Source organism: Trichoplax adhaerens, genomic scaffold (assembly GCF_000150275.1).
Source record: "Trichoplax adhaerens TRIADscaffold_4 genomic scaffold, whole genome shotgun sequence".
NCBI lineage: Eukaryota > Metazoa > Placozoa > Uniplacotomia > Trichoplacea > Trichoplacidae > Trichoplax > Trichoplax adhaerens.
In genome coordinates, this window is record NW_002060946.1 from 7,352,554 (window position 1) to 7,375,279 (window position 22,726).

General features: G+C 32.4%; 5 protein-coding genes across 5 annotated transcripts; all 5 read right to left on the bottom strand.

Moving 5' to 3' along the window:
* Positions 1-558: 558 nt before the first annotated feature.
* TRIADDRAFT_56024 (uncharacterized protein) lies at positions 559-2,354 on the bottom strand (the record flags this gene model as incomplete). The annotated part of the gene is made up of 5 exons (XM_002112182.1): positions 559-791; positions 920-968; positions 1,340-1,543; positions 1,737-1,796; positions 2,100-2,354. The coding sequence occupies 5 exons, from the start codon at positions 2,352-2,354 to the stop codon at positions 559-561; spliced, it is 801 nt and encodes a 266-aa protein (XP_002112218.1).
* A 1,349-nt stretch (positions 2,355-3,703) lies between these two features.
* Positions 3,704-6,353, bottom strand: TRIADDRAFT_63917 (uncharacterized protein; the record flags this gene model as incomplete). Its single annotated transcript, XM_002112183.1, has 6 exons — positions 3,704-4,407; positions 4,938-4,989; positions 5,428-5,495; positions 5,538-5,628; positions 5,809-5,868; positions 6,111-6,353. 6 exons carry the CDS (start codon positions 6,351-6,353, stop codon positions 4,169-4,171), a joined length of 753 nt encoding a protein of 250 aa, XP_002112219.1. The 3' UTR covers positions 3,704-4,168.
* A 4,499-nt stretch (positions 6,354-10,852) lies between these two features.
* On the bottom strand, positions 10,853-12,493 carry TRIADDRAFT_56026 (uncharacterized protein; the record flags this gene model as incomplete). Its single annotated transcript, XM_002112184.1, has 2 exons — positions 10,853-12,106; positions 12,458-12,493. The coding sequence occupies 2 exons, from the start codon at positions 12,491-12,493 to the stop codon at positions 10,853-10,855; spliced, it is 1,290 nt and encodes a 429-aa protein (XP_002112220.1).
* A 2,177-nt stretch (positions 12,494-14,670) lies between these two features.
* On the bottom strand, positions 14,671-17,588 carry TRIADDRAFT_56027 (uncharacterized protein; the record flags this gene model as incomplete). The annotated part of the gene is made up of 7 exons (XM_002112185.1): positions 14,671-14,715; positions 15,076-15,134; positions 15,388-15,418; positions 16,216-16,336; positions 16,593-16,791; positions 16,947-17,024; positions 17,255-17,588. The coding sequence occupies 7 exons, from the start codon at positions 17,586-17,588 to the stop codon at positions 14,671-14,673; spliced, it is 867 nt and encodes a 288-aa protein (XP_002112221.1).
* A 2,740-nt stretch (positions 17,589-20,328) lies between these two features.
* TRIADDRAFT_15248 (uncharacterized protein) lies at positions 20,329-22,474 on the bottom strand (the record flags this gene model as incomplete). The annotated part of the gene is made up of 7 exons (XM_002112186.1): positions 20,329-20,367; positions 20,538-20,596; positions 20,686-20,788; positions 21,025-21,136; positions 21,417-21,609; positions 21,757-21,834; positions 22,261-22,474. Coding segments are annotated over 7 exons (798 nt in total), but the record flags the coding sequence as incomplete, so codon positions are not given.
* Between the last annotated feature and the right edge of the window lie 252 nt (positions 22,475-22,726).

Below are 22,726 nucleotides of genomic sequence, written 5' to 3' on the forward strand. Positions count from 1 at the left end.
TGGCTAAGCTTCATTAATTAAAGCTATTTCTTCACAGTGATACTGTAAACTTTCGAATTAGATACCAATGGTAAATATAATAATTATCATTAATTCTATATCAGAATTTACTCTTTATTAATGATCTTTTCATTTGCGGAGATTTAGAATTTTACAAAACTGCCACGAAAGTTTAGTTACTAAATCCTAATGTTACGAACGAATTACATGTATACTAGTGTGAATAATAGTCAGCTTTCACGTTTTGATTAAATTAAATACTTTCTATTTTATGTCTATATTCACTGAAATATATGTATTCTAAAAATGACAATCATTAATGTACCTGTCGACATTAGAAATACAAGAATAATAAACTAATTATAATTTATTTTCGAGCCGAAGCTGAAATTTATAGGAAGTCTTTCTAAGCCAAGGTAATCAAGATACAAGTCTTACAAAGAAGGCTTGGAAACTGATTGCCTAAATAAATCGTTGAGTAAATTTCTAGTACTGCATTACGGTATTCTGTTACAGGCTGTTCTTGTCGCCCACGATGGAAATTTTGAAATCAGTTATTTAGAATGTAGGATTTGGCGATACTTTTACGAACTCCTTGTCATTGGGGTAGTTGTTAGGATTAGGTTGGGTTGAAGGCTGCTGTTGTTGAGGCAAAGATTGAACCATACCAATCGTTACAGGTTGTGGCCCTGCTGGTGTATATTGAGCTACTTCATAAGGTGGTAAGTTTGAAGATTGAACTATTACTTGATTTTGGCCCATTGGTTGCACGGATGGCTGAAAGACTTGAACTAGAATATAAATGATTTAAATAAAAGGCGATGACTTCACTTCGTTATGACACTGGCTTACATGTATACCCATATTAGACTGTCTGTTGAGATGATAGAATTGTATTTATGACAGATAATATACTAACCGCTTGCTGGTTGTGCGGGATGAGAAGACGATTCACCAGTTATGTAGCACTATGTGTAGTTGTTTGCAGTATATTGGAAAAAGAAATATTACAAGATAAAAATAAAAAGACTAAGGATAATCATTTAAAGTTACCATAATCATCTAAATTGAGGTGGCAAATATACACTGTATAGTTTAGAGACTATCTTTTACTGTTGTATCGTTTCATAATTGTTATACGGAGAAGCAGATATGCTTGCTAGCAATTACTGAAATATCTAGCTTACAGTAAAGTTGAAGAACAGATGATAATCAGAGATATTATGTTTTCGGATATGAGATAATAATATCTGACAACATAGCCATGGAAAAACTGGCGAATGTATTTAATTATCGATATTTATTTTAATTATATAATTTCTTAAATGACGGTACTCACGCAGCCCTTGCAGTATATATTATGAGAGAGTATAATCATTGCTGCAAATGATGGGATGAGACCAATTACTCCAAGAGAAATTGTTACAATAAGATACCATATCGATCTACGAAAGTAGTCGGCTGTAAAGCCAACACCGCCAAATATTACTTGCAGGCCAGTAGATAAAATGGATAGAAGTGAAAAGGCGTAATAGTTGTGCATCTATGACAGTTAAAGATAAAGTGTAAATAATAAGTTTTGCGTTGTTACTTAGGTAATGTGATCGCTGCAGATATAAGAATATGCTAGAGATTCTTATCAAGTTATCACGGAAGGAAACGATATCAGTATTAGTAACATTAGCTGTTCGATTTTAGCTGTTAGATGTACTACTAGACATTTAGTTTTTTCTTACCAAATGAGGATTGACTGGAATCTTGAATGATAGAATGCCGAATATTCCTGCTAAAAGAGGCTGTAACAAACGTGATAAAAGCACAATCTTGTTCAAACTAGTCGCATAGTAGATATGCAGACAATCAATAATAGTTACTAAGGAGAAAACTAAACTAGTTGTATGTAAGCTAAGTACGTTATTTAATAACAGTATTTAGCGAACTATTACGAAGTCGTATAGAATTTAATCGCATGTGAATTTTAATTTCTTAGAGGCTTTTCCGTCAATTAGCAATATCGATGATAATATCAAAACGAGAAATTTCATAATTGTAAGAGTACGAAAACGTAGTAAATAAATTACAAATTACAAATTACTTACAAATAAGCCTGCCCAAAGATTAACAGCAGTAGCGTATATGAAGGTGTATCTATAGACCAAAATAAGACCAAGGATACCGATGATCATAGTAATAGAGCCATATACAGTTAGTATTATTCCGAGAACGTAAGACTTATAGCGAAGCTGTTCAGGCAGTTTAAATTCCTTACGACGTTTTTGCGGTACGTTCGTGTTAGAGACATATTGTTGAGTGTTTACTTGAACATTTGGTCGGACAGTTGTCGCTGCTAGCATGATACTCGCTTTAGATATACTCTTTATCTAGTAATGAACAAGGTATTTAGATTCTCACTGAGAATAGTTAAATTTAGCAGGTAACACTTAATCTATTCGATATCAATTAATTTTGAATTAGTATTCCAGAATTACTGAAAGTGGTCCCTTTAATTCTATGTAGTCGTGGAGGGATAGAATGATGATTATCGTATAGAAGTCTTGATTGCTATGCTCTCTAGAAGCAGATTGTGATACCAAGCTGGACTGTTCAAACATTAATAATCAATTTACATAGCTAATTTCGGCACGTGAATGGTAGCCTATCCTGTATTTAAAGTACACATGGCCTTAGCAACGAAGTATTTTTAAAACTTATAATCATTATATATGCACATTAATGCTCATAGTGTTGCAAGTTTTATCGGGATTTGCCTGCTGATCATGTTACTTGGTCTCTCACCAATGGTGACATTAGGAGATGGTTGCAGTCAAGCAGGTTAATTTCACTGAACTTCAATCGCTTAAACTTGCGAATCTAAGTATCTGCCCAGCTTCGAACTTATGTTTTCCGAAGCAATTCCAATCCACTATGCAACAGCTATAATTGACGTCGGTGACATTCCATATCATGATTTTAACTACCGTTATAACGTTATAACGGTACACTATAATACGCATACAGCATACTAAAATTCATATGTAGATATTAGTCAAAAACAGGTGAAGCACGAGTTGTATATATGAACGTGTATATATATATATAACATATATAACAGCAGCGATTGAGTCAGTCTCTATAAAACCTGTACAATACGGACCATGAACGAATTACGTCATTAGAACCGTACAGACAAATTTACTACATCTGCGCGTTTGTCTTCACCTAAAAAATTATGTAAATAGTGTACTTATGATGATGCCTAGAGACGCTCTAAGGGTCTCTAAAAATGGTGCCTATTTTTCAAGCTATCATTCTCATAGTGTTCCTATTATACGTGATAATGCCGTTTAAGATCGAATGATTTCACTAGCTTTCTACAGTAAGCTCAATGACAGCTACATTATTAATCATAATGCTACCCAATTTAATTCTATGTAATGTAGGGACTGTACATTGTACAATAGGACACATGTTAAATACCATCAATTGGGCATTACTTTATCATATTTTTTTATCCTTTTATTTCATCTAAATAATGCACCCATGATACAAATTAGGCAACATAATGTGACACGTAATTGTATTAACGTGCTAATTGTTTGGAAAGACAATTTTTTCCCCATTGTAAGACAGTATCGTACTGATCTAATCTTAACGTTAATCTTATTGACTTCTTTTCTAATTTCTCACATTCAGTAGCAGTATAGAATGGATTAGCAGATGAGATTAATAAAAGGTTCGAAGTATAGTGATATCCATCATTTTATTTTCGAAATGTACAGGAGAGAACTTGTTGCGGTCATTTTGCAAAATGATCGACTTCGCATCAGGATATGTTTGTAATTATTATGAAAATATTAATTCTAAAATCTTTCTTGATCAAAGGAACGCAATCATGAAGGATTTCATTACATTAATAAGTTTGCACGAAATAATAATATAATTTACGCTGATATTATTCATAATTTCATTAGCCAACTTTTAAATACAATTAGTCCAAGTAGAATAGTTTGCTTTTATGCCGTCGCAAACTATTATACTGTCTGATCGAATCGACGATCTAGTACGTTACATTAGATTTAAATTGCAATATCATATCTTGTAAGCCTATTTATAACGGGTATACTAGTACCAAATTTTATTACTTCCGAGTAAATCGTTTGCTGGTAGTCTATGACTTGGATGCTGGCAATGTCTTAATGGAGCTATCATTATTTAAAGCCTCTTCTTCTTTACTAGATGATGGCTGGTATTGTTGTTGGCCCTCTGTACCAGTATTATTATTAGCGATAGCGGGCTGTTGCATAATGCCTGCAGTATATTGAATAGCACCATAAGTAGGCAAGCTAGGAGACTGAACGACGGCTTGATTTTGCGTAGCAGGCTGTACGGTCGGTTGTACGACGTGAACTAGAAAAGTCAATGAATTAATGGTGAATATCTTTTGCGAATTTAACTTACGGCCGCGTTCTTACTTTATTTTGAGAACTGATCTCAAATCTTAACTAATAAGCATCCTGTTTGCACGCGTAAAAATCTACGTTAGGTATTATTCACTATTATCTTTGCTTTGAAGGAAATTATCAATTGCTTTCTTGTCGAAATAAACTATTTTTACCATTCATTACATTTTCATAACGAATATCAATTTTAAAATTTTGAAATATAATATACAAGTATTAGTATAAGTATAATGAAGCTAGTAAGGGTAGAATGAACCAATTTTGACTAAGTCATGAATGATGCAGGTTGTATCGTATTTATACTTTAAAATATAAAATATTAAACTACGATATGGTTACATTAAATTTATTAATATGCAGGACTCGAACGATTATATTAATATAATAAACACTTAATTCTACGAGTTATGCTTTTAGATTATGAAAGTTGCATCTATAAAAGGGTTAGGTTACTTATTTTTAATATTGTCTACGAACCTGTTTGACCCTGTACAGGAAGATGTGAGGTAGAATCGCCGGTTATATAACACTATAAGTTCAAGTAAGATTTCAAAAATGAGGGTAATGAATTTCATTTGAATCACTATTATTCTATATTAAAGAGGAATTGCATTTATTTATATCCTTCAGGGAATCAATTATTTAAATCATATAATCTTTCTAAATGCTTTATGTCTAAATATCAGTTGGAGAATGTGGATATTTGAGTACAGAAAGAAACATATTGAATAACTTTTAAAATACATCAAATTGTTGGATAATGTAATTGGTAGCATTTTTGATGATCTTAATTTTTTTATATCTAATTGTAAACAATAATATTTTCTGAGACTGGTTTAAAATCTTAAAATTTGTTAGAATAGAAGTTTCTGAAAAAATAACTACGGGAATGTATTTCTCAAGCAAGATTTGATTTAAATATTTCGAAATCATTAATGATGAAATTTGAAGTAAAATGGTTACTTACACAGCCTTTGCAATAGATGTTATGTGATAGTATGATAATGGCAGCCATTGATAGAGCTATTCCGAGTCCTGACAAAGAGAATGTGATGATAATCATCCATAAAGAATTACCGTAGTATCCTGTAATGGTAAGAATAGCGAATAGGAGCTGAATAAAGGAGGATAAAAAGGCCAAAAACGAAAAGGCATAATAATTATGCATCTGTAAAAAATATGAGGAAAGATCATTCTGAGTAACCGATGGGAGAAGATGAAAGGGCAAAAGATATGCCGTACATAATATGTATCAAATCAAGTTAAAGTAAATTTAAGTTATGAAATTGGTTACTTTAATATAGGATTGTCTACTAAGTAGAAGCAAACGTTCTTAGTGTGTTCTTACCAAGTGAGGATTAATTGGAATCTTGTAGGTTAGGATCCCAAACACTCCAGATAGCAAATACTAAAAATGTGCATGCATAAATTGCAAAAGTTAATTAGAGAAGCCATTTATTTGAAATTAACATGATGAGTTTCTGGTAATTAATCGAGATGCAACTTTCAATGTGACAATATTGGAATTGCATGAGGTAAACTCTGTTATGCAATATACATGTGGTTAACAACGATCATTTGCTTGAGATTATTGGAGTAAGTACTGTATAGAAACAAGGTACATTGTCAATAGCTTCTGTAAATACTTACAAATAATCCTGTCCATAGATTTACACCGCTAGCGTATAGGATTGTGTATCTGGAGGTAAGAGCGAAACCGAGGATACTGATGATCATTGTTACTGAGCCAAAGACGCTTAGAATGACCCCGAGGGAGTAAGATTTGTGGCGCACTTCTTCAGGCAATCTGTATACTTTAGCTGTCGGCTGCAATGCATTTGGATTACTAACATACTGGGGCGGATCAACTGGCAATTGAGTTGTTGCCTGCATGATTTTAAAACTTGTCTTCTAACTAGATCAAAACTTTTGATTTTAAGATAATTCTGAATTAGAAAAAGATCATGAAATCATCTGATCGTGAAATACAAGAAGTTCATTTATTTTCTGCAACAACATAGACTAATAAGAAAATTTTAAGCTCTTGTACTTAGTAATTTTAAAACCTATTCCTAGTATTTTGATATGTTCAGTTACGATTTACTAAAATTGATAAATTATTTGGCAGCTTCTATATCTTTCAACTTTAAAACTATCGATCTAATTATATGATCAATGCTAATATAGAGCGTATATTTAAGTGCCGACCAAAGTTACCGTACTTACCAAAGTTGTCTACGTAAAATGTGCTAGGCTAGAGTAATTTCGTGAACTTGTCAGTTCAAAGGAGAACTATGTTATTAAGAAGCTATTACATTAACTACGCATGTGTATGTAAATTTAACTATAAGTAATGCACTGAAGATATAGTTTCAAACGGTAGTTATCCTACGTATTACTGTTTATAGTCTCACATAGTCTCACATTTATAATGACGTAATGCTTTCCTAATTTAACCTATTAGGATTGTAGGCCTTTGTTATGATGCATGCATAAGCAGCAATGCATTTATTTACTTTATTAGGTAATAATATTGACATAATGCTTTGCGAATAGAGCAGCATCTGCTTATCTAAAACTGGATGTAAAATGTATCCATCTACTAAGTTTGATAAAGGAAATAAATTGCAAACAAAAGAACAATTCGTGTTGTTTCGTTCATTCGCTACTAATTAGCTACTAATTTAACTGAATTAAAGGAGAAGGAAGAAGCGATTTTGCTAACTCAAGTGAGATCTTGCATCCGCTATTGATCTTGTTTTATAATATCTAGCTGTAGATCATTACTATTGGAAATTAATAAAACCGCACTCGTTACCTAGTACTGTACTTTGCGTAGTATAGGTACTGTACTTGCACTTTTTACTTTACCTGTGAAATTAGTGTAAATTTTGAAATTTGTTTTGAAAATGTCAACTGCAAAACGATTCAAATAGCTTTTGTCGCCCGAGTAAAGCTCCTTTATGATAGCATACTATGAGCTTTGCGAGATTTTGTTAGCCATTTCTAAAATACGGAACAAGGTAAACATTAAATTAGATATTGCTCCTTTCATAACATTTAAGATACTTTTTGTTGGACGTCAGTAGTATTTTGGTAATTATAATTAACTATAAGGAGTACAATAAAACCAAATTGTACATTTATTTCGGTGCAGAATTACTTGTGCTCTCTCTGTAATATACGTAATTTCCTAATCTCTGAACTATTAGATTAAAGCGGCCACTTTGGCGATAGTTTACAAAATAAGAATGATCGATGCAAGATGAGGTCACGACTAAGCGTCGTATATTTTCTCAGAGAAGCTTCTAATACAAAATTAATTGCACTAACTTCATTATTTAACCTTTCTAGCATAAGCAGTGTAACTTTAAAACATTAAGGATGAAAAGAAGGACTTTAAAGTACCATATACATACAGTTTAACGATTAGTTAAAATCAGGGTTAAAAACTTGCCAACTCATACTATACCAAAAGTCCAGTAATAGATCACACAAAAGCCATGCGAATACGGGTCTGTACAGGAAGATTAATATCGACTAATAGCAGTCTTTACGATATCTGTTAGATCATAAAATTGCTGTTTACTAGCAAGAACTTTACTTAAGGTGAATATTTTACTACTAGATAAGATTTATGCTAGGATTAACTGTTATAGCAACTCATTTTAGATTTGCGATAAGAGATTTCATACTAATAATATTTAGTCATAGTCTTAATGTAATATGCTTAATCTTAAGAATACTGTTACAGATGCTGTTCTGGCTTCGAAATTTAGATGGACTACCGAATATAGGTACTCTATGACTGTTAATCATAGAAATATATCAAATGAGAACTGCTATAATACTCTAGTAAAATTCCATTGCTCTACGACTTCATAAAATAAGTTGCAAAACTGCACAAGTGCACAAGCTAATACATGGCGAAGCATTAATTCAATGTGTGACAGCATGTACATTACACATGCAATTTAATGGCAATTTACTAAATGAGATATTATACAAAATGTCTGATTTAGCAATTGTCGCTAATAATTGTCTTTTTAAGGAAAAGCATGACTCATATTACGACCACAGAAATTATTACAGTGTTCACTAAACAAGCACTAAGGACAGTAAAAAAATTAGGGATAATGTAATATTAAAAGCTAAATTTATTCGAGACGATGGTACAAACTTATAAAAACTGACCTATCAACCAATCCCCTCTGCTATACGAGTCCATTAATCATGAAACTCTCAGGCTTATAATAGTGAACGTAAAGTAAGTATGTATCTGCATAGATAAACGATATCACGAAATTGATAAAAATTCTTCAAGTATTATTTTAATTTAGAATGAAACCAATGATTTCTAATATCAGACTATCATGCTATTTTTCCATATTTGTATCTTAGTTATATATTTCGCTGCACTGCAGAGCTATGCTACATTCGGGAGCAAATAATTATCTACGCTAACATTTATGTAATTATACACTTGTGATAGTATATCGACAATATCCTTGTTTGAATAGTCTGTATTAAAATGTGATATGATATCTGGACACTAATTAACGAACCTAATATCAAAAGAGTCTAGTAAGAATTTCTTCTTACCTAACAAGTCTTACTATATGGTAGTCACTATAATATAGAAAGGTAATTTGTAACACATTAGCAAAATTTTATCTCATCTTTCTATTACTTAACTGCATTAGCAATACATCTTAAACAAATACGTGTTAACCGCTTTTATTTTTACCTTTGGCACAATTAATAAATAAAACTATCGAATTCCTGTAGTTGAGCTTATTGTAATTGGCCTTTTTAAGATTAGCGTTCAAGTACATAATTGAATGCACTCTAAATTTCGTACGAATATTAGTGATCATGATTCTTATAAATTTTTATTAATAAATACTAGTTGGCAACTATTCGCAAAGAATTTTAACGCAAACACCGAAATGTAACGTTCTTAATATTATTTCAATGAATAAAGCACCTTACTACTAGTGTTCCACATACTATGATAAAACAGGTACTTGCAATGTAACTGTAGTAATTAGATCTTTATATTTATAACTGCGTAGTAACTTTTACTGATTCTATTTTCGTGTTTAAATGCTTTTCTTTCGTAGCTTGGCATTAATGATTGATTCTCCCTGGGTAATCTTCACTGAGTTGATGTGGTTATACGGATATTCAATTAGTAATTATTCGATGTAACCAGTGACAGAGAAGTGATGATAAGTACTACAAGTTCAAATTCTGTTGGCCGTTGTTTTAACCAAGTTTTGGGATATTCATGATTGATAAAGTTAATAATCGATCTAGCGAAAGCCCGTTCAATTAGAAAACATGTCGGAAAATGTTTGTGTTGCTATGGTTATTATAAATCACCACATCAACGTGAACAAATCAAAAATCGAAACATCAAAATGTAACGTTTTTAATATTATTTTAATAGCACACCTTATTAATGTTATAATTCAAATGCCTGCATTGTTACTGTGGTAAACAGATCTCTATATTTAAATTCCGTGGTAATTTTTACAGATTCTGTTAATGCGTTAAGATGCTTTACTTTCGTAGTTTTACATATAAGTCTGATTCTCCTTACATAATATTCATTCAGTTAATATAGTTACACGAATATTTGCTAGTAAGAATCAGATGTGGTTAATAGTGTTTATCGTGTATGATTTCATTTTAAGGTACTTTGTTTTTTCATTAATCGATGTAAAGATAGAAGTTGCTAAAGATTATGAAACTACGGTACAATGCCTGATCCTAGCTGTGTCTGCTTATAGCAATCGTTACTCAGTACTGGAAATAGACGCGAAAAATTAAATTATATGTAGAGGCAAAGTGGGTATTGGTATACCAATATTTGCGGTGGATAAATAACACAGTGTCACGAATTTTACGAGATTTTTTGTAGCACGTTCGTCTTTAACAAGTAGGAAGGTTTAAAAGACATTTATGCTTAGAATCAGAGAAGTACAGGCAAGCGTTTAAAGATTCTAATTCTGTCGGCCACTTTTATAGTTAAGTATTCAAGCATGATTCATATAGTTTCTAATGGATCCAGCGTAAGCCGGTGCAATTGGAAAACATGTGGGAGAACTTTTACCTCGTTAGGGCTATTATAGACCATTCTGTCAAAGTGAGCAAATCAAAAATCTGTTTAAGATTTCAATTTGGATCTTTTCAATTGCTATTTGATACACCTTTGCCTTGTTAATTAGTTATGATGTCTTTGGATAAATTAATTCATTCATTTAAAATCGTCTTCTTTCAGAAATCACTGGCTAATGGTGATTCTGGCTCTGATTTTCTTTTTTGTCAATAATTTCGGTTGAGGTATAATCTAAACCTTTTCTAATTGCATTAGAAGAAATAACCAATTAAATTTCAGAATGCAAGAGCTGTAAAGGAGCATTTGAATTTCGAGGATATAACCCAGTAGCTTTAAAGCCATTAATCAAAAAATTGGCCATATCTGGGTTTAATTGGTTCCATAAGTCGTTCAACAACTTGGGAAAGTGAACCATGATTGTGCTATTTCCCTGATGCGTTTCTTTCAGATATTTAGACAATATAGCTTTCCATGCTGTTTCGCATGATTTAAAAATATGATCTAGGGGCTGCTTTAGATTAAATGCCTTCCTGGACAGATATGCAAAGCATACACTATTTTGTCGAGCCAACTGGACTAGGTGTGGTGAGAAATGACTGCTGATGCTATCACCAATAACAAGCTTTTTCCCAGGACGATCCTTAGTGTATGCTAGTAGAATACATTCAAACCACTGCTGGAAAGTGTTCATGTTAAACCAGCCTAATTCAGTGTTTGAATAGATAGTGCCTAGTGGTCCACCAAGTGTCCATGAAGGACATAAATGGGGGGACTTATAACAAACGAAAGGTGGTAGCCATTCTCCAGTCGCTGATCCACAAACCATTACTGATACATGGGTGCTATTTTTAATATGGTCCCTAACTAACTCAATTTTACGTGTACCTCTATAATAGATGACTTCTCTCATATTCGGGTCAATTGGGATAATGATTTCGCCAAAATTGAATAAGTTTTCACGTTCAATATCGCCCACCGCTTCCAGCCTCAGATAAAAATCTGATATATACTCGCATTCCTTATCGATGGCAAGTTTAATCGCTTTCATTTTCCTTGTAGGTCTACTCGGCAAGGTGTTCTTTGCTTGTCTATTCCGTAAGTTATTCCTTGTCATAAATGAAGTAACGAAGTCTCGGCCTGGATAATTGTTTCGAAAACGCTCAACAGTTTTTCCGTTCATATCAAGATAATTTTTAATTATTTTTCGAATTTCAAAATAGTCCAACTCGTAACCCCAGGATAATATTTGACTAAATGTATCCGAGATTACATTTTGCTCAGCACGAGTTAGTTCTGATGGTCTACCGACTCTCCTTTTATTGCCTTTCATATGATCTCGAATCGTACTTGCCGGTATATTATAGGCTCTTGAAGCTTTAGCTATAGGCATGCCAAATTTAATTGCTGTTAAAGCTTTTTGTAGCTGGTCTGTGGTATAGCGTCTGTTATGTTTAACTGTTACAACTGGTTTAGACCGCGAAATCTCTATACTTTTTTTACGAATCAAAGCTTCATTATTTAGCTGTAAATATAAGAAAATGTTGTTAGGTTAGCAATACATCACCTATCGCAAATTCAACACTTGCTTCATTTATGCAGATTATCTGAAATATTAAATGCGGATGTAGAAGAAAAGTCAGTATGTGTAGTAGTTCAGACATGATAGTATGTTGTAGATGATAATATATTAATCGTTTAAGATTTCTATTGCAATAAAGATAAGAAAAAATATGCGATTAAACTTGAAGTCCGATGATAGTGTTAAGCTTAGTAAGACGTTTTTTAACAAAGAGAATTTGATCTTAGAGTCAAAAAGCAAAATTACGTTATTGCGATTTCTCCTGGGTGAGTGGTAGCTCAGTAATTGACTAACCTTCTTCAAACTGGTTGTGTTAGAATTTTGAATCATTTTTCCAGGCTCGAAATAGGCCCTTGTGGCCTCTATCTTAATGAATAGGTTGTGATGCAGATCGATCCTTTAGAGCTACCAAAGTAATAGCTTTATAGCAAGCTGTGAGTGCAAAGCATTAATAACATTATATTCAGAAACTTTCGAAGTACAGTTACAATTTAGATTTTTTGTCGTAAATATTGGATGCATGGATTTTATGGCAATTAGTGCTAACTGATTTCGACTGTGTGCTATGTGAAGGAAATGGTAGACAGTAAGAAAACCCTTGTTAGGCGAATAGGGTTTAATGTTTAGTTTATCGGATTCAGTAAATATATTTAACAATGTTACGTGTTGCATGATGAACTTAACGCATTAGTGATATGGTTCAGTCTTGGAGTTTAAGTTTAACCTTAAGCTATAGAATCCAATATTTGCCAATCAAATCTAAAAATTGTAGCTTAGCTTATGAAAAATTTGTTCCTGGATGGTCGAGCATTAAAATTTATGCTCATTTAAACATGGTATATGGCTTACCCTGAAATAAAGATATTGTAGATTGGTCAATTGCTCACTTGAGATACTGAAGCACACCCTTCTAATCTTACCTTCTTATGCAGCCGTTTTAGAGATTTTCTCTAACAACTATTCTGTGCGTTCTTTCGTCTAGCTAATAGATAAATCAGACCTTTCAATGATGCAAATTGCATACATAACGTAAGCAAAAATACACAGTATGTAGGGAAGGACTAAGTTATTGTAACTTTAGAGGGCCTACGATTTCAGCTCTTACAAATACATTATAAGGTCATATGCCGACAGGGAGTTTTGTGTCTTACAGAGGGAATGGAGAAACTTTCCCCTTTACTCTACGAATACGTTTCCTGAGATCTACATAATTGTATATGGCTCATCAACGGTAGTGGTAGCAGAATAATATATGAAGAAAAGTATATCGCATTTGCAGGATCGACAGATCAGAATTTACTGTATGTAACGGAATCCTTAAGCTTTGATGAAGGTTGGAAAACTGTATAATTAGTAGATTAGATGGTACTGACTTTTACGAAACTGTTTTGTTCATAAAATAAGATGGATAAGGAATGTAATTTATATCAGATATTGGTTGATACCATACCATGACTAAGCATGCTATTTTTACTCCGAGAAGCTGCTAATATGAAATCAATTGCATTAACTTTATTATGTAATCTTTATAGGTGAAATTTTAGCTTTTAGGTAATAAAATAAAAAGAATGATTTTAAATTACAGTACAGTATATAGCACAGTTTGACGAAGAATTGATTTTGGGTCTAAAAGCTTACCAACTTAGACTCTACCATGACTGCAGAAATGATTTAACCTTCGTTATACAAATATGCTCAGTAGGGATTTATATGGAGCAAAAGCCACATTTGCTATATCAATTTCTTCCTAACATTGCAGTTTACTTGCATTTGGCGTATACTGTATCTTACTGTTAGATAAATGTTTGTACTAAGATTTGCTTTTAAGTACAATTGAAGAAGTAATATATAGTAAAATTGTTGGGATTCAATCTCAGGCTATTAACTGCTGTTCAAGAAATGATTGAGTAGTTGAAATAATTGGTTATGGTAACCTAAGTGTAGTGTTCTGCTAAACTGCGGGGAAGTTTTGATAGGAGGTGCATCTGTTCTAATTCTGAGTTTAGTGCGAAGATTTTGCAGTGTTGTTAACGTATAAGATAAGAGGCATAACCAGACTACTTAAGAATTAATTCTGGGAAGTTATATCGAAGAGCTGCAATAAAATCGAAGGTAGAATTATATTCGTCCATTTTCTTTATAATAAAAATATCGTTAAAGTACAGTACATGAGACTGCACTGTTTACTTCAATGGTAATATTTCTGTAAAAATCAATATTTTCCGGAAATACTATTAGATAAGTTCTAGTGCCAGATATACTTTAAACCAGTAAAATGATTTGTTCAGTTTTTCAGGAAATGAAATTATCTGAAAATATCGACCTGGAAGCTCCATATTAACATAGTTTCATAATTTATTAACTTGGAATATAGAAAGTTTATAGCTTCATGCGAAAACATGAAAGTTTTAAATGATCAGAAATAAGAATAAAAAGAAGCTATTTACGAATTGTTTAGGAACAATTCACTGCAATTATACTGAAATTTATGTGACTGTAAAAAGTAACTACTTTGATGCTAATGATTTCTTATCCTCAAAAATTAAGATCGCCTTAAAGCAGCGATAGTAATGCAAAAATGATAAATCTTTCAACATTAATTAATTGCATAAATCATACATATTCTAAAGGTCTCTTATGCGATTTTTCATGGATTTTTGGCTAAAATTAATACGCATTTTGTGAATATCAACCTCATATTAATGACGAAATACGGTTGTAATTTTTCTTCTGAACATTGTTATATCCTAAGTTAAACAAATCATATAGCAGTCAACATAAATAAAACTAATGTAATGTAGTTTATTGTAACTAATCGCAAATCTGTAGTTATAATAATTTAGATATATTCTATCTGTCTGATTATAAAAGTTTTATTAGTAAAGGTAGTTTAAGATATAGGCTTGACTTACTGTAAATAAAACCAAACTAAGGAGTGCTGCCTTCAAGTTTATGTCCAAATCGACCGAAACTAGAGTATAAGTTACATATAGGCAATGAGTTAAAAAATCAGGTATCATGATAAATGCACGCTTTGAATTAATTGAGTTATATCGTTAGTATAAAGGCTTTTAACCCAAATCTAGCTGTAAAACTAGGGTAGCATATATTATCTCGAACTAAGTAATATTTTAGATATATAGAAATTATTCAATTACCGTGTGTATCAAAAAAATCTTGGTAGGCATCGCCATTCTTACCAGACCAGTGCTTAACTAACTAACCAATCGACTGATCTTTATTCGCCAACTGAATCTATTATAATTGTCAAATAGTAATAGAAAATTTATTATTTAATTACTAGATTTCACGATTACGGTATAGCGTATTATGGTCTGTTAATACGACAATATTCGGATTTCGTTATTAAAAATTAAGTAGCCATTAGGCCTTGGCTTTAAGTTTTATAGCGAAATGCAGAGGAAAATAAAATAAATTAAAGCAGTGTAAAGTATAACACATCTCTACTGTATAGATTGCTTACTAAATATCACAAGTCATATTGATGCAAAATGAACTATGCAATCGGATTATATTCGTTAAGAACAAGATATAAATTGCATCATTACTCAAAGGGAAGGGTCTTCAAAATAGAACAGCCTAATAATACTACTGCTTCAAGCCCTTGAATTCACGAGCTAGTTTTACTATACTTTATTATTTAACTAATTGTGTAATTCATAATTATTGATCCTTCAGGCATATTTTGCTTTAACTGGATATTACATTCTATTGCTGCTTGAAATGTCAATCCTGTTAAAGAATGCTCACTTTTATTTAGCTGCCTATGAATTGAAAACCAGCCTTTCGCAATAAATTTAAGCATTTAACGAAAATTACTTGTAGATACTCATTTCAGCTTGGAAATTGGCCTAGCAAGGTTGAGAATTATTATATATGTCGCGTGAAATGAAAAATACTTTTGCAATTGTAGTAACTCATCAGAATGCTATTTGGAAACTGTATTACTTTCTTACTATCTTGATTTTTCTTACTTTTGAATTTACTAATTCGCTTGATTCGGTTATTTATTATTTACTTTAATTTAATACCTCAAATATGAAGTCTCTGGGATCTTTCAGTCCATTACGAATATCATTATTTCCTTGAATCATCAGCTGTGTGTAACCAGCATTATCCATAATTTCAAAACAAGGACACGCCATCGAAGCGCTAAAATGGAAAATAACGTTATAAATTAATTATGGATAAGATGCAAACTACAAAGTTGGTACATGAGTTGCATTAAATAACAGTAGCGATAATGAAGCTAATGCAAAGTTGAAATGTTGCTTTCGGATGAAAAATTAAATGATATCTTACCGTGCCCGAATAAATGGCGATAAAAGAAAACAAGTGAAGTGAAATTAGAAAAGCTAATAAACAGCCTAGATAAGTTATTATAAGTTGCTAAGTAGAATTAAATTACGTTTGCTTAATTGTAGCTAAGTGTTTGCCGGGCGGTGATTCGACCTTGATTTCATTTAAGTAACCCGGCATGCGACAACAACAGCAACATTTACATTGATCTGACCAAGAAAAGTGGATAATTTCTGCTTCAATTACATCATAAATTCTCCCTTCATGCAAATGGCTTGGACTATTACAGCGAGCGACAAAGTCTTCAACTGAAATGTGAAGGAATAAATATTTAAGCTCCAGTTATTTTTATAACTTTTTTGCTATGATGTAATAATGCTTTCATTTAAACGGTTTTTAATTACATTAATTAGCTAAATTAAATATAGTGTAATAATTTAACTGTAGTATTTTTATCTTTTACCTACACCAGCCATGTATACCGCTTGTCCGGATGGATTCTTAACCGAGAATTTATGAGCCACGCCAAAATTTCTAGAAACTTATGAAAGGGCAAACTTTAGAGTTTTCTAGAATTAAGAATTTTTAACGTAATGCAAGAATCAAATACTGAAGGATGTATACAGTAAGAATTGATCGGCATTGATTAATTTAGACCGGATTGATTAAGTTAGTAAGCTCATGCCATGGGACAAGGATTTAAAATTTATGGTCTTACTTTCCACAGTAATGAACTTATCAATTAAAATATAATTATCGATTTACACTAACATTCAAATAGCTCGACTTGATAATGAACAAGCCATTGATGAAGTGGCTGCAAATATGACAATCCTGGCGAGCAATTACCAATCGTAGCTGCAGGCATAGGCATCCATTCTACATGCTGTGGTCTTTCGCCTGGCTGTTGATTAATGAAAGGTAAAACAGGAGAAAAACCGGGATCCGAATTACCAGAAGATAAAGGCAAATTATTTTGCGGTTCTTGAACTATCGCTGCGGCAGCATCATGAAGACTTTGCTCTCCAGCTCTGCCATGGCTACCAGTTCTAACTGCTACATCACTAAATCGGCTGTATCCCTTGCTTTCATTCGACTTGAGCATCGTTACCAAGCACTCGTCTTCATTAGAATCGATTGCTGTCTTTCTCAAAATCTTTTTTATTTCTTTTTATTACTCCTATTATGATTATAGTTAAGAATCCCTATTCATGCACACTACCTATTTGTAACTTTAGTTTATAGCCTCTCCAGGAAAAGCTCGATGCAATAAAGAGGCTTCACTATCAGGTTCCCTAGATTAATTGGATTAGACTTCTCAACGTCCGCCAGTCTTTTTGTACGTCATCAACTAATGAGCTAATTAATTATCCCATATGCTGATGTTGATTACCTAATCAAATTCATAATTACCGTTACCGATACGTTTTTAATGATACTGTACGGCTACTATGCGGCTACTGTAGGGTTGCTACACGAATACTGCAGCGATATTGTGTCGATGCTATAATCAATATTACTCCTGAGTGTAGTGCATAATGTCGGCCATGAAGAGTTCTATATTGTATGGTGTTTCAATACAGATTCGAAACCGTCTTCGTCGAGACTCTCGATATCTAGATCTTGTTGTAGGAGGTCGAAATTAGAGTTGATCATTTAGTGAGATGATGAAAGCTGTAGCTAATATAGCTTCCGATCACTGAAAATAGGAGTACAGTATCTGGATGTATTTCTCGTAGAAAATAGTATTTCTACATTGATGTATAATGATATTAATCGGTGGCAGCTTGTTATAATATCGTATTAGACTAAATGTATAAAATCGAAAGAAAATAATCAACAGATTGCACAGGTGGAGTTTGGCACAAATATATCAGGAAGCGCATTTCTACTTAATTTGCATAGGTAGTGAAAGTAGTGTCGCTTGGTAGCAGTCTTACAGTACGGTAGAAGGTTTTACAGAAATCAGAGAAAAAGAATTCATTGTAAGAAACGGTGTCGTGGAATGGATTTATCTAAGTAATAATATATTGTCTTATTTCAATGCTTGAATGATAGCTGTGCATTGCGGCAGTAAATTTTAAAATTGAACTAGAAAAATTGAAAAAGGTCTAGCAAGGCATCGTTACAAGTTTAAACCGTAACGTAAGATCGCAGCCAAATAAGGATAATAATATTAATTAGTGCAATCTTGGGGCAACTTTAGAGTACTTTAACTTATTAGCGCTCATTTAAGTAAAAGATATCTTTATTTAGATTATGTATTTAAGATTGCTTTTGCTAAACTTTGAAAATTTGCCTTAATAAAAATGTATGGTAGAGCTGTCGTAATAAATTTGAGAAAATGATTGGAATATTTCAGAGAGTATTTGAAAATACTTTAAATTATATTGAGTAATATAATATGCACGCTATACTGCAGAGTAATCCTAACAGATCGTATTTACGGGCAAGTTTGTAGAATAATACAGGCATCTTTTTTCACTATTTAAATGATTCTTGGCAGATGAATTAATTTATAAAATTTGATGAAGCCCAACGATAAAATTTCTGTATATTAATTTTGAAACTTATTGCACATACATGCTATATGCTGGCAGACTTCATAGTCATTTGTTTTACTAATATCTAAATGTGTACCATTCTTGACATGCTCTATGCTCGTATTGTCTTATTGAAGTCATACAAGAAAATTAGCTGCAAGTAAAGAGCGAATATTTCTTACTAATCCCAATAATTACGACTCAATGTTTTGATGTCAAAATCTTACAGGTGTTCTACGTTTCAATTTGATATGATCAACACTTAGATTCCCAGCATGATATGGAAAGGTAGCGTTTTTTAATGAGAAATAGTAAATTGTGGCATATAAATGATTCTACAATTAGAGAATTTTTTAAGGAAAGTAGGTGTTACACCATCTATAATTGTTCAATACTTTAAGTATACCTCCATGAGCAAGTAGAAATATCAGAATTATACAGTAGTAATCCTTACTAGTTGGAAAACGTTAAGCAAAAATTAAAGCTAAATGAATGACAGTGAAAGATTGACGAAGCACTGCAAGATTTATGGAGAGAAAGAAAGTTTACACACGATTTAGCAGACGAATAATATATTATTATTTGTAAAGCGCGAAGTTACTTGATTATAAAAGTAATGATTTTTCAAAACTGATGTTGATTCTGTTGATTAAAAATAGACAACATATCAGTTTTCTCAAACTTGTGCATTAAATTAATAAACTATCTTAGATTTTAAAAAATATTAATTATGCTACTTTTACTTGCAAAAATACTCTCATTTTCGTAGTTTTTAAATGTTCAATAAAAAGCTTCACCCATTAAACTTAATAAAGATGACAATCGCTGCAAATTTAGAATTAATTAAGCTCTTGCTGGTGTAGTTCAATGAAAGCAAAGTCAACTTTCTTTCATCGATAAATTTCAATTTCTCATAAATTTTAGCGCTATATGCAACTCTAAAAATATTCTTATAAGTAATAAGCAATTATCTACATTGCCTTGAGATAGTGCTAAAAATGTATAGAAATTCGTTTTCTAGCGTTTGACCAGAGGGTCATCGTTCGTTATATTTTATATATACTGTTAAATTTTACTAGCTATGGATATGTTATGATGAGTAACAATTTTAAGCCTTATAAGAAGCTAACTAAGAATATTCTAAATCAGTAATGTTTGAGTTTCTACATTAGTAATTAATTAGAGATAGCCCAGGTGTAATTTCATTTTAAGTGGATCTTATCTGATGATTCTGAAGCGAAATAATTTTATCTACAACTTTTAGACATCATGATGAACATGCAAACGGGCTCCATGATGATCTTTGTTATTATTATTAGCTTCCTCAAAATACATGAAATCCTATTAAAAACGAAAATAGTTAACGTTAAAATATTATTACTCTGGCTTGTTTACAAATTTTATTTATTTAGTTACTAATTATCAAAATGCATGCTATCGTTGCTTACAGATACGAAATTTTCTGCCATTGTGAATAAACTACACTATGATGACTCAATTACAATACTTACGATTAAGAATACGGCTCCTAGAAGCGTTGCTTTAACTTTAACATCGAGATCCATAGGAACTGAATGGGTGTAATATTTAATAAGAAATGTTTAAATATATCAGCTTCATTCTGATCAATAATGATACTAAAAGCACATCTTAGCTTACATGTTATTCCGAAGTTATCTGCATCAGTAAATGCCTCTTTCAAAAGGCCTGACCACTGCTTTGTAATTTTTCCTACTTTTGTTGCTCCATCTTTACTCTTAACCTGCACAATGTGATAGCAATGGTGTAAGGAATAGATCGTTAAGTTAATTTATATATCTGGGCTGGTAACTTATTTATTTTTTTTTCTTAACTCTATGGTCTCAACTCATGCCTTTTGATTAAGTAGTTATCTTATGAGACGGATGTAAATTATTTTCAGATATGTTAGGTACTATTAATCGAAATCACTGTATTCATGCTATTGATTAAGCTATCATACAACTTAGCGTACACTACCTCAAATTCAACATCTCCCATACATGAACATGGACAACAAGGACCTTCAATCGTTAAGACAGTGTTTCCTGCAGCATCGGTAATGTCGAATGCGGGTGTGAAAAGTGACCACCTGATAAATAATAATTATAATAGTTGTTTTTATTATGTAGGTTGTATTACCACCAGCTATAAATTCTGATACCTAATGGTCAAATTGTACGGTATTATCGCAGATATGTGCTATATACGTCTATCCTTTACAATGCATGATACTGAATGAAAACTTAGAAAACAGATCAGATCGCTATAGACTGATCCCAGTAATGACGAATACTATGCTTAAATTGCTTTTGAACAGAAAAAAATTATTTTAAAGTTTTGCCGGAATTTTGAATGAATGAAATACTAACGATTGTTTAACGAAGCCAACGGTATTTCCTGGTGGTGATTCCACCGTTAATTCTTGTAAGAAACATGGGCAGCAACAGCTAGAACATCTGTACGGTCTACTTAAATGAATTACTTCCCTTTGAGAGTTGTCCAATATTCTTAATTCAAATGGGCGAGCAGGACCACAACATTGTAGTGTACAACAGTCATTATCTAAGGAACAATTATAATCATATAGATATTGTTACTGCTTCCATATCAAGTGAAGAGTTATCTCTTGAGGTCTTAAAGGCGTAGAAAAAGTTAGATTGGTGATAATTTCGGATTTATACCACAAATTTAATGCTAACGAAGGCATACCTTCAGCAGCAAAGTAAACTTGTTGTCCCAATGTATTTTTGACAGCGTACTTGTTTGCGGTTTCGATATTTGTAAAAACTATCATGAATGAAAGTAATGAGGTTTATGAGATTAAAGGGAAGATATTAGAAAATTTTGCGCTATCATAGCTTCGGTTTCAAACTAATAAGTTTAATAATCTTTTACAATAAACTAACATTTTCCATAGCAGATTACTGATTTGGAATTAATTTAAAATTTTTTCATCCATGATCTAATACATTATGCAAAAATAACACGATATTTCTTATTCATTAATTTTAAAAACGTTTACAATAATTTAGCTTTCTTAGTAATGTGGTCTTTTAGTAACTACATAAACGCATTTTATCGTCGTGTATAATATGCGAGTGTATATGTACGTCTTTAATTAAATTTTAAATCAAACTCAATTAAATGAAGATGATGAGAATTTATAACGTTTAGTGTCTTGTTTTGTTAAGATATTAGTTAGATATGACCTACGTTCTAAAATTTCAACTTGTTGATGAATGAGCAACTGATCAATTTGGGTTAGATATTCTAACCCAGGAGGACAACCCGGTGGTCCTTGCGGTGGAGGCATCCACTGAACTGACTGTCGTCCTCTTGGCCGTTGCTGTAATGATGGCCCTCCATAACCTGGCTGTTGGGCTACACCGCCTGGTGGTAGACCATAACCTGGTTGAACTGGAGGATAACCCGCTTGTTGAATTTGTTGCTGTGGTGATGCCGGATAAGTATTTTGTGGCGCATAGCCTGGTTTTGGGACTTGTCCGTAGCCGGGCTGTTGAGATCCATAACCTGGTTGAGTGGCGTAACCAGTTTGAGGAGCATACCCAGGTTGAGATTGTGGATAAACTTGGGCCATAACAATCAATGAAGATCAAAAATTGTCCTAATAAATCGAAATAGTCTTTCAATGACGGTAATTATCAGTCTACTATAATTT